The sequence below is a fragment of the Austrofundulus limnaeus genome, unplaced genomic scaffold (assembly GCF_001266775.1).
Source record: "Austrofundulus limnaeus strain Quisiro unplaced genomic scaffold, Austrofundulus_limnaeus-1.0 Scaffold1, whole genome shotgun sequence".
Classification (NCBI taxonomy): Eukaryota; Metazoa; Chordata; class Actinopteri; order Cyprinodontiformes; family Rivulidae; genus Austrofundulus; species Austrofundulus limnaeus.
The window spans coordinates 3,468,955-3,481,176 of NW_013952403.1; the positions used below are offsets into that span (position 1 = coordinate 3,468,955).

The 12,222-nt window shown below is 38.3% G+C and overlaps 2 protein-coding genes across 3 annotated transcripts in view; both read left to right on the top strand.

Moving 5' to 3' along the window:
• si:rp71-46j2.7 (uncharacterized) overlaps positions 1-1,518 on the top strand; it is a 25,242-nt gene extending 23,724 nt beyond the window's left edge. For both annotated transcript variants that reach the window (XM_014005303.1, XM_014005312.1), the window contains exons 13-16: positions 158-221; positions 293-483; positions 560-648; positions 719-1,518. In XM_014005303.1, coding sequence (XP_013860757.1) covers positions 158-221; positions 293-483; positions 560-648; positions 719-811 — 437 coding nt within the window. In that variant the 3' untranslated portion in view covers positions 812-1,518. The remainder of the gene's footprint in view (positions 1-157; positions 222-292; positions 484-559; positions 649-718) is intronic.
• A 2,134-nt stretch (positions 1,519-3,652) lies between these two features.
• mrpl11 (mitochondrial ribosomal protein L11) overlaps positions 3,653-12,222 on the top strand; it is a 57,490-nt gene continuing 48,920 nt past the window's right edge. The window contains exon 1 of the mRNA XM_014005358.1: positions 3,653-3,769. The gene's annotated coding sequence lies outside the window, so the exon portion shown is untranslated. The remainder of the gene's footprint in view (positions 3,770-12,222) is intronic.

Consider the following 12,222-nt stretch of genomic DNA (forward strand, 5'->3'; position numbering starts at 1 on the left):
TGGGGGGGTGGGGGGGGAGATACACTTTAAGTACGGTACTTGCAGCTAACAAGTAGATCTAATTTTAGTCTTTGGTTGGAAGGATTTGCGCTGTCTAGTGGCAAAAACAACCTTTTTGTAAGGAGCTAAAACTTCTGTATTCATTACTGTTTTTCAGGCAATTCCATCCTTTTCAACATATTTGATGCCATTTTGAAACCGGTGATGCCCATCTTAAAGAAGTAAGTTTAGTACAGACACCCTTGTTGTTGTATTTTCTATTGAGCGAGTCACAATTCTATCTTCTCTCCAGGAAGATCAACACTTTCCTGAACAAGTTGAATCCAACAGAGGAGCAGATGACTGTGTACATCGACACCCTGCGGGACAAACTGTGGCCGAAGTTGGAAAAAAAGCTGCCGCTGAAGCCGCCTCCTCTTCCTCGCTCCGATGATGAGAAGAAAGAGACCAAAGACCGAGCACATGACCTCATCAACGCTCGATGTAGGTGACGCCTTGCTGCTGTGTTTTCACATCTGGATGTTTACCTGTTTTGATCCTGGTCCTGTTTCCTCTGTAGATTCTAGTTGCATCATCCTGAAGAAGACAGACGTAGAGTCCATTTTTAATATTCTCCAGAACAGCGAGGAAAATAAAATTCTTCTCTATGTACGTATCTCAACATTTACTTCAGCTTTCCTTTTGTTGCGTCTCATTTTAACTTTTTTTTAACTCACAGACGCTTCTTTCATTCCTGTTAAAACAATTTCTTCCCAACGAGAATTTATCGACTACGAGAGCTGCTGTTCTTCAGAAACGGACCAACAACTGATCTGTGAAACCCTTAATGTGTCTTATTTATGCAACTGTTTTGATATTTTTATACTATTTTTATTGCCTTAAAATGTTTGGGTTACAAGTGCATGAATGTTGAACACCTTTTCTCTTTACCTCAAACACAATGCAAGTGTTTTTTTTTGTTTTGTTTTTTGATTTCTGGACTGTTTTTGTTCATGTTTTCCTGACGGTGTGAAGAACTGTGACTTATGAAGGAATTCAGAAATATCTTTTTTGGAGCCAGTTTGAAATATTTCCACTTATTATTATTATTATTGTTATTATTATGATAATAATCTCAGGAAGATAAATTTGTGTGTTAAATTTTTATGTTACCATTTTTAATTTATATTTCTAAGATAATTTGTCACTTTAAGCACTTTGGTATCATGTTTAATTCTTAAAATCACTGTTTATTAAACCAAATTTGTCTTAAATTTTATGTCAGTACATTTATGAAAACAGTGCCACTGTCTAAAGAAGCTTGAAGTCATGTCAATAAAACTTGAATTTTTTTCCAAATAAAATGTATGATATGATGAAAGTGATATTTCTTTTCAGTAATAGTTATAGAGGAGATTCTGTTGGCAGAAACTTATTTAAACTCAACGTATGATGAATTTTATAAAGCATCAGTTGTGTTCAAAATTAGTTTTCCTTGGTAAAGTTTATACTTTGATTTAATAAACACTGGATAAAAGAGGTGTTTCTCCCTGTAGTTATTTTTGAACTACATTTTTAAGAAGACACATCTGAGTCATTGAAATTATGCTGATTCATATCACAAAATTTTATTTACTCAAAAAAGATTCAGCAATTCTGCAGTGTTTCAGTTGCACTAAAAATAAAAATACTGCTTGTTTTGATAGGGAAATGTAAAAGAATTTTATTGAAGTATTCTGGTTCTGCTCACAGACCTCATTTATGTTTCAACGGCTTTGATTATTTTGTTTACGAAAGGCCCTGCACAGCTGAACACAAATGCATTGGGCTCTTAAACAAAAAGTCAATAAAACAAATGGGGGTTATAGCAGTTTTAAGATTTGTGAACTTGTAGTACAAATGTCCTGATACATCTCAGTAATCCAGGTAAAAAATCAAAAGGAAAAAAATTGTATAGGTCCTCTGGACGGGTTCTTCTCTAATGAAATGTTTCGTCTCTCTTCCAAGAGACTTCTTCAGTCAGAGTTTCAGGCAAAATTCAGGCTTTTGAGTCCTGCCTCCAGGTGACTGATACATCACATGGCTATCGTTCACACTTAATTAATACCTATTGTTAACGGGGGTGGAATGATACTGCCAATGGCAGCGCTGTAGTGGGGGGGGATAACTGAAAACGGAGGCCCCCACCTCTTTCTGTAATTCACATACGGGGGGCAATATTATAGGCAGAAACATGGGTGTGCCATGGGATCCCCAGTTTCTCCTATTGTTGCAAACCTGTACATGGAGGAAGTGGAAAAGAGATCCTTGATGTCCTTTTCAGGGGTGCCACCGAGCCATTGGTTCAGATATGTTGATGACACCTGGGTTAAAATTAAAGCCCAGGAAGTCCAACATTTCACTGATCACATCAACTCTGTGGATGAATATATTAAGTTCACACGAGAGGATGTAAAAAATGGCAGGTTGGAGTTCTTGGATTGCGATGTTTCGGATGGAGGACGGTTGGAAACTGGCATATATTGTAAGCCCACCCACACAGACCAATATTTGCGTTTTGACTCCCACCACCCACTGGAACACAAGTTAGGAGTGATCAGGACTCCGTACCACAGAGCAGACAGTGTCCCTACAAACCCAGGAGCCAGGCAGAAAGAGAAATCACACACACGACAGGTCCTGGAGCAGTGTGGTTATCCTGACTGGGCTTTCCTGAAAGCAGACAGGAAACACAGACAGGATTCCATGCAACCTTCAGGTGAAAATGAAGACCCCAAACCCAGACCCAAACCAGTGGTTATTCCGTATGTTGCGGGTGTTTCGGAGAAACTGAGACGTTTATTTTCTTAACATGATGTCCCAGTAGCTTTCAAACCCCAAAACACATTACGGCAAAGGCTGGTTCACCCCAAAGATCAGGTGCCCCGGCACAAACAGAGCAATGTTGTATATGCTGTTAAGTGCCAGGAGGACTGCGACCAGTTATACATCGGGTAAACAAAGCAGCCACTGTTCAAAAGAATGTCCCAACACAGACGAGCTAATTCTAATGGCCAGAACTCTGCAGTTTTCACTCATTTACAGGCCAGCGGTCACTCTTTCAGAGATGAGGATGTTCTCATTCTTGATAGAGAGGAACGTTGGTTTGAGAGAGGAGTAAAAGAAGCCATTTTTGTGAAGAAAGACCGTCCATCATTAAACAGAGGTGGGGGCCTCCGTTTTCGGTTGTCCCCCTCCTACAGCACTGCCATTGCCAGTATCACTCCACCCCCTGTTAACAATAGGTGTTAATTAGGTGTCAACAATAGCCATGTGATGTGAGTATCAGTCACCTGGAGGCAGGACTCAAAAGCCTGAATTTTGCCTGAAACTCTCAGACTGAAGAAGTCTCTTGGAGGAGAGACGAAACGTTTCATTAAAGAAGAACCCGTCCAGAGGACCTATAAAAATTTTTTCCTTTTGTAGTACAAATGGATTAGAGTAGCAGCAAACTTTGGTTTACAAAGCTATGAACTTGGTCAAAATTGAAATTTACTAAATATTTTTTTGCTTACTTGCCTTGTTTATTAGCTCGGGAGCACCTACTTGCACCTGATCTGTAACCCGTTAGGCACTAAGAAATGCAGTACTGTTCTGTCATTTTCCCCATGCAGTTGCTCCTCCGGACCAGCGGGGGACGCGCTGGGGTCGGCGGCCGCAAAGCAAGCCTCTCTGTTGTTTGTTATCCAAGATGTCTGCGCCCACAATGCTGTTCCTGTCGGCGTGAAGGTTCCGGACAAGCGACAGATATGTAAGCCTCACAAGTTTAATTCATTTCATTAAAGCTTAACAGGACGAGCGTGTCAAACCTGAGAAAATTCGAGCTGTTTTTCTGTCAGGGTTCGTGCTGAGCAGCTCTGTTTCTGTGACTGCAGACGACGACGTGTGTAGTTGCTCTGTGAGTCACCTTTTCAAATGACATATTTATATTATTTTAGTTTTGAAAAAGCTGTGTGTCGTTTATTAAACTTAACGGACCCTATGTGTGTATGTATTGATAGGCTTTTGAATGACTCGAACTGGAATAAAATGAAAGCTGTGGCTGTTAAACACAATTTTATTTAATGTTGAATGTCAAACCGCAGCACGATGGCTTCACGGTTTTAACAGAAATTGCCACAATATAATAATTTGTACGCTGTTCCTATTGGACTCATGTGAACCCTTGTGAAGTATTTAAAACACACTGCGCATGCCCTAAAATTGTAACACTAGAAAGTTTCTGTAGACATTTTGAAAGGTGCTAAATGCAAGCTAAGCAGAAAATGTCAGCCTTTTAGGACATTTAAGAAAACAAGAGCCAATTAAACGTTTTAAGGGAACATATCATGCAAAATCCACTTTTTTTAGCCATTAAATAAAATTACAGCTTGGTGTGCTGTTCACTCTGTATTCTGGGGAAATTTGAAGAAAACCCACAAGTCCTAGTGCAGTGACACACCGGGTGAAAGAAGACAAAAGTGTCTAAATTTTGTTGTTTTATTTGTCTATGCAGCTAAAAGAGTTGTTGGTGTAAAAAGAGTTTGTTTGCAAAAGATTTAAAAGTTTTAGATTGTTGTAAAGTTATTGTGTGTGACATTATCAGCTGTCAGTTGATTATGTCACACAATTGTCACACGAACATAAATACACACAATGGCTGTGTCCAAAACGATGGGCCGGGTCCTCCTAAGGCCGAATTCATCGGCCGCATACGTCACAGCGAAGGCCGTTCAAAACCAAAGACTCCTCCGATGCGGCCGACAAATGCGTCATTCCTTTGGCCTGAATTGAAGGACTGGTCCGATGGATCCTTCCCGGCCCACCATATCCCATAATGCATTGTGGACCGACTGGAGATTTTTTTTATGCTAGTAATGCAGGGGCGCCAGCGGTGGGGCAACATGACGAATGCCGGGGTAAAGATGGGAGGCTAGACCGTCCAAATTCACAGACACTTTTTCCTGTGTTCCCGGTCTACCAAGGACCCAGCCCACCTCGATCAGGTAGACTGGGTCCTTTGGAGGACCTGGCCTGCCGTTTTGGACACAGCCAATATCATCAGCTGTCAGTTGATGATGTCACACTAACATCAGTACACACAATAACATCATCAGCTGTCAGCTGTTATTGTGTGACATCATCAACAGTTGACATCATACAATTTTTTTATCATAAATTTTGTCTACATTCTGCCAAATACCACATTCAGACTGCATGTTTTGGTTAATTTGTATTTTTTGTTTGTTTGTTTCATCAAAGCCATTTAGTAAAATACTGTATAAAAACCTATAACAGAATATTAATAAGGGAGCTTCAAATGTGCATCAATTGGCAATAAGGCTGCTCAATATATTGCATATAAATTGGCATCACAACATCTGTGTGTAATATTCATATCACAAAGGACGGCTTGCAGTGCAATACAACAATTGTTGTCTAATGTATTTGAAGAGTTTTGAAGCTGTATTGTAGTCTTATGGCAGCGAAAGCTGACACCAGACACAATGACATTGCCAAAAATGCTGAAGGTCACAGTACAGAGAATGTGAGGAAAGAAAAAAAAATCATCACAATATTTGCAAATATCATCACCATGGTAAGATTTTCTAATACTGTATCTCACAACCCTAATTCACCCATAAGTATACATACTTGTACAATCATTTCCACCTCACATGGACTTGTTTAAAATTTTGATGAAAGTAGAAATAAAAAAGTTTTTCAAATGATTTAGTCCACGCATTGGGGGAACTCCTCTACCGGAGGCCAGAAGCTTGTATTGTGTGGAGGCGATGTGATGGCTGATCAATATCCTCTGAGCTTTTCTGAGAACAAACTGCTCATAAATCGACTGGAGGAGCTGGTCGTTCATAGCTTTGTTTACCCAATTAACAAACTCAGTTTTTAGTCATTCAGTGGAACCTGACTAAACTCTCCTGACTGTACATCTGTTGTACAATAAAAACAGTATTTTGGTCTATACTATGGATGAGTGGTTTGCAAAATTTTCAGCTTTTGACCCACAAAATAAAAGCAGCAGAGACCTGTGCCCCCAGCTGTTGTCGGTTGATAAATGTTTTTTGACTTTCACGTGTAATAAACAAAAGCATAGTGAAGGAATTTATCGGTTAGATACTGATGTTAAAAGCACTACACCGTTTTCTTAGTTTCCCTTTTTAAGCATTGACTTTTATAATCCATTGTTTAACTGTTGTTATGTCTTGATTAAATAACACATAAGAAACCGTTTATAAAACATTAGGTGAGAATTGCTATTCAGAGTGCCTGTGATTCAGCCGTAGGCCAGTAGTGGGCGTACCAGGCATTGAAGAACATGTACTTATAGACAGCATTTCCGGTTTTTCATTCAGCGTGGGTTTCCTGCTTACACTGAGAGCATTAAATCTCCGCTCATTTCCAGTCACTAGGGTTGTATGGTCCTCATTCTCTTCACATTTAAATCTTTTCAAAATTTATGTGGTTTCGTCTCTTTCAGTTAATGAACACTAAATTTTCTTACAATAGTGCCATTATTTATTGCATTATTTCTGTCCATTTAAGTACACTAAATCTTATTATATTGTAACAACAAAGGCAAAAATTGTTGTCATTTTTTAGTGTAACTAATTCATAAAATATTTTCAGGACCCCACCTTGATGTTTAAGGACCTCACAAAGGGTCCCGACCCCAACTTTGGGAACCACTGCTATAGAGGTTATGTTAAAAGAAATGTAGTTTGTGTTTTTGGCAAGAACACAAATTTCCAACATGGATGTAGACTTGTAAAAAAAAACTTGATTAAAAGAAGAAGAAAAAATCTCTAACGCTGAAATAATTTTGAAGTGACTATTGATTAAAGAAACAAATTGGATGTGGTGACCATATTAAATTGGACTGAATCCAAAAGGGAATCAGTTGTAGATACATTTAGTGATTACTCTCTGAAGGTTATATCAAAATCCATCCAGTGATTCATGAGAGATTTTGGTAACAAATAAACAAACTGCCCCCACACATGCAGACAAAAACATTATTTTTTTGCCTTTTGGGGTCGGGGGATAATCAAAACCTAAATAGAACTCTGTAATTCACAAATTAGTAAATACAAATCTGGGAGTGATAATACAAGCATATAACGAGGGGAGAAACTAAATCTGTTAAATAATTTAATGTACCGTAGATTTTCAGTCAGTAATTTGCTCCGTCTCATAAAAGAGTACTATAAAAAGAAACGGTGACAGAAAATAATTATCTCCCCTGAGCTGCTCACAACTCCTGAGATGAAAAGGTAAAAAAAAAAAATCCTTTGATAAAATCAGAAACAGTTCTGATTGTTTCAATGTTAAACGTGCATTTCTGAAAAGACGACTCTTCTCTGCTGCAAACAACATTAGAGAAAAATATTATCAGATCACAGTGAGCAATAAGTAACACCATTAATTCATCACATGAAGCAGAGCCGTCACTGATAAAACAAAGCTAACGTTGATATTAATATTTATAATATTCTGCTGATGTTAGAAGAGCCAAAAACAACTGCTGAGAATATTTATCTGTACGCTTGGACTCATTTAGAGAGAGTTAAAGAAATAACTGAGAGCAAAGAGTAAAACTTGACAGAAAATTATTCACATTTAAACTGAATTAATAAAGATATATTTTTATCCTTGCAACAGATCATGATGGTTTACATAAAAAAAAACATTTACTGAATTATACCCACGTTAAAACATCACTTTTATCTACTGATTCACACTCCAATGAGACATTGGGGACAAGGACACTTGTCCTCCACAGCTTTAAACATAAAACATGGAGTAGGTTACATTTATAGACCACAGTAAGAAAAAACATAAAACATTGTTTGACTTTGAATATTTGATGCACATTTTTTGTTCATCCTTATTTCCTTCTGCAGTTTTCAGTACAAAATCACATTTGAAAGCAAATTGTGTAAAACCACAAGGCCTGACTTGTTCTGATCCATTTGTGACTGAAGCAGGACGTGATGACACAGTTTCTAACTTTGAACAGGGCCCATAGAAATTTCCTAGTGTAGGATTTTTTACTGTACAAAAGACAATATTGTTTTTGTGTGTGATATCGTGTGTGTGTGTGTGTGTGGGGGGGGGGGGGGTCTATTAGCAAAATATTTTATAAACCACTGGACAAATTTTACAAAAAAATTTCGGAAAGTGAAACTGTTTGGCTTTTAAAGTCAACCCGATTATAGCCACCACTGATTGGCCGTAAAGCCAGAAAAATGGCTAATATTCAGCAGATTTACAGATACTGACCAAAGTTTTGAAGTGGTAGTAGCTGAGAATGATCCTTAATGAATCAGTTTTTTTTGTTTAAATTTTGTCCAGTAATCATCTGAACATAAAAGGGACATATCATGCAAAATCCATTTTTTGCCATTAAATGCATTTTGTTGTGTTGTCCTTTCTTTATACTCTGTTTGTGTTATATTTTTCAACCCATTCAGTTTTCTCTATTTTCTGTGATGTGTTCTGAACGTCACTGTATTTGCAACAAAAATGCCACAGCAGAAACTTAAGACTCATGGGGGGTGTTAGCTTATTGTGTTTTTTCCGCCTTTACCGATGTTTTTGAGCCACAAATTAAAAAATAAATAAATAAAATGAATAGACCTAGTATTTGTTAAATCATATAGCCTGACCAAAATATTAATGATGTCAAATCAGAGTTGTAGCCATTTTGATCAAACCTTGTAAATAACATCATGGATCAGTATCAGTAACTGCCACACAAAACTTGAGCTCAGTGTCTGTAAAGTTGTCTGAGTGAAAGCCACTTTTGTGTCTAATAAGCTCATTTAGTTGATCAATTGTAAGTCAGACATGCAATGATTATTTTCTGAAAGTTTCATTAAAACCCATCCAGCGACTTTGGAGATATTTTGTTATCAGCACAAAAAAAAAAAAAAAAAAAACCCCAAACACACACACTGGCAAAAATGTTATTGCATCAAAATCTGCGTTCAGACTCAATTTCCTTTCGTTCCTCTCATTGCACTGTTCATTTACCCTTAACGTAAAGAAGCCTTGTGAGCAATGAGAATGAATTTTGCTCCTTTTTACACATTCACATCATGCAAACGGCAGCTTGAAACTTCCTGTTGTGAGTTGAGCTTCTAGTTTAACTTGTGTCTGACTCTTCAGTTGTTTTGATGCATTTTCTGCTCTGATACCAGACAACACTGACACCTGTATGTACAGTGGTTTGCAAAAGTATTCATACCCCTTGAACTTTTCCATATTTTGTCACATTACAACCACAAACATAAATATATTTCACTGGAATTTAATGTGAAAGACCAACACAAAGTGGTATACAATTGTGAAGTGGAAGCAAAATTTTACATGAATCAAAACATTTTTTACAAATAAAAAACTGAAAAGTGCGATGTGCAAAATTATTCAGCCCCCCTGAGTCAATACTTTGTGGAGCCACCTTTTGCTGCAATTACAGCTGCAAGTCTTTTAGGGTATGTCTCCACCAGCTTTGCACATCTAGTGACTGCAATTCTTGCCCATTCCTCCTTGCAAAACAGCTCAAGCTCAGTCAGATTGGATGGAGAGCGTTTGTGAACAGCAGTTTTGAGATCTTGCCACAAATTCTCAATTGGGTTTAGGTCTGGACTTTGACTGGGCCATTCTAACACATGAATATTCTTTTTTTTAAACCACTCCATTGTAGCTTTGGCTTTATGTTTAGGGTCGTTGTCCTGCTGGAAGGTGAACCTCCGCCCCAGTCTCAAATCTTTTGCTGACTCCAACAGGTTTTCTTCCAAGATTGCCCTGTATTTGGCTCCATCCATCTTCCCATCAACTTTGACCAACTTCCCGGTCCCTGCTGAAGAGAAGCACCCCCAGAGCATGATGCTGCCACCACCATATTTGACAGTGGGGATGGTGTTTTCAGAGTGATGTGCAGTGTTCTTTCTCCGCCACACATAGCGTTTTGCATTGTGGCCAAAAAGTTCAATTTTGGTCTCGTCTGACCAAAGCACCTTCTTCCACATGTTTGCTGTGTCCTCAACATGGCTTCTGGCAAACTGCAAACGGGACTTCTTATGGTTTTCTTTTAACAATGGCTTTCTCCTTGCCACTCTTCCATAAAGACCACATTTGTGTAGTGCACGACTAATTGTTGTCCTGTGGACAGTTTCCCCCACCTGAGCTGTGGCTCTCTGCATTTCATCCAGAGTCACCATGGGCCTCTTGGCTGCCTCTCTGATCAGTGATCTCCTTGTTCGGCCTGTAAGTTTAGGTGGACGGCCTTGTCTTGGCAGGTTTACTGTGGTGCCATACTCTTTCCATTTCCGGATGATGGATTGAACAGTGCTCCGTGAGATGTTCAAAGCTTGGGAAATCTTTTTATAACCTAAGCCTGCTTTAAACTTCTCCAAAACCATATTCCTAACCTGTCTGGTGTGTTCTTTGGACTTCATGATGCTGTTTGCTCCCCAATATTCTCTTAACCAACATCTGAGGCCGTCACGGAGCAGCTGTATTTGTACTGAGATTAGATTACACACAGGTGGACCCTTTTGAGTCATTAGCAGTCATCAGGCAACTTCTGAATGCAATTGGTTGCACTCAGGGAAAAGGGGGCTGAATACTTTTGCACGTCGCACTTTTCAGTTTTTTATTTGTAAAAAATGTTTTGATTCATGTAAAATTTTGCTTCCACTTCACAATTGTATACCACTTTGTGTTGGTCTTTCACATTAAATTCCAGTGAAATATATTTGTTTGTGGTTGTAATGTGACAAAATATGGAAAAGTTCAAGGGGTATGAATACTTTTGCAAACCACTGTAGCTACATCAAAAAAAAAAAAAAAAAAAAAAAAAAACCTCTCTGCAAAATATATCAAAAACCAGTCTGAAGAGAATATCATATGCAACTCCTCAGTTTCTAAAGTTTTGTTATAGCTGTTTGTTTTTGTTTAAAGCTGTGTTCCATCTGCACGTAGTATTTTTTGCAACACGTTCTGCCTTGCTGTTCAAAGATTTCGGGGGAGGGGAGACTCATGTAATTCAGAGGAGCTTGTAAAGGAAACAGCCTTTCTGGGGTTTGATCAGAGCGAAGCAGGAAGAATAGATGCAGCTTGTTTTGGTCTGAAAGTCATCATTACTCCAGCACACAGACCTGGGTTGAACCTGAGCTGCAGTGAAGGCTGTGTGCTTCATCAGCAGACATGTTTCTAACCATCAGAGACACGTAGAGGACAGTGGACACAAGAACAGACTTGATGTGAAGTCTGCAGATTGAAGTTATTACATGACCGACAGTTTTCTGCTTCAGCTTCTGGAGTCTCAAACTTTACTATCAAAACAGTCTTTTTCTGACCCCACCACCACTCCCACTTAATCCAAAATGTTTACAGAACCAAAAATTATATTTGACCTCTCAAATAAAATGAAACAGCTCATAAGATCTTACAGCATCATGTTGCATTTCAAAACAATCATTTTGAGAAATTCCAGTTCTTTGGTGAAACATAGATATTGAATTTATGCTCAGTTCACTCGTGCCTGTTTTTAAATACTCAGCCACAACCACATCAGTTTTTGCCGTGCATATGTTGGTCTGTTAGCAAAATATCTCTTAAATCGCCAGCTGGGTTTTAAGAAAACGTAATGAGCTTTATTGAAATGGATTTTAATCTACAGCTGATAAACCTTTGAAGTTTAATTCACTGACAATAAAATTCTCCTCTCCTCTCCTCTCCTCTCGAGCACAGGAGGGGCCCACAACCATGTCTGCTCAGTCCTTTTTTTTTTCCTTTTTCAAATTAAAGTTTGTAACTATTCACTTTATTATTTTATTATTTTGATAAAGAGATAAAGGTTGAATGCGTCTTTGGGAGAAATGGGGAGTTTAAGGGATTGGAAGTAAAAAAAAGTTTAGATAACTACCGGTTCACAGCAGCAGCAATGTTACACAGCATCAACCAGATATCAATATAAAAATATTTATGTTAAACCAAAAAATACATTAATACTATAAACAAAACCAAAAAATTGCATAAAATAACAGTACATTTAGTAGTGGCATATATTTAGTATTCATGCATGCCTCTCTACTTTGGGGCAGTTTTGAGGATACTAGGTTGGGCACTACTGCGATACCTAATGGGCCTCATGCAAGAACATGTTCGTATTCTTCTCCTAAATTTCTCTTACTTTTG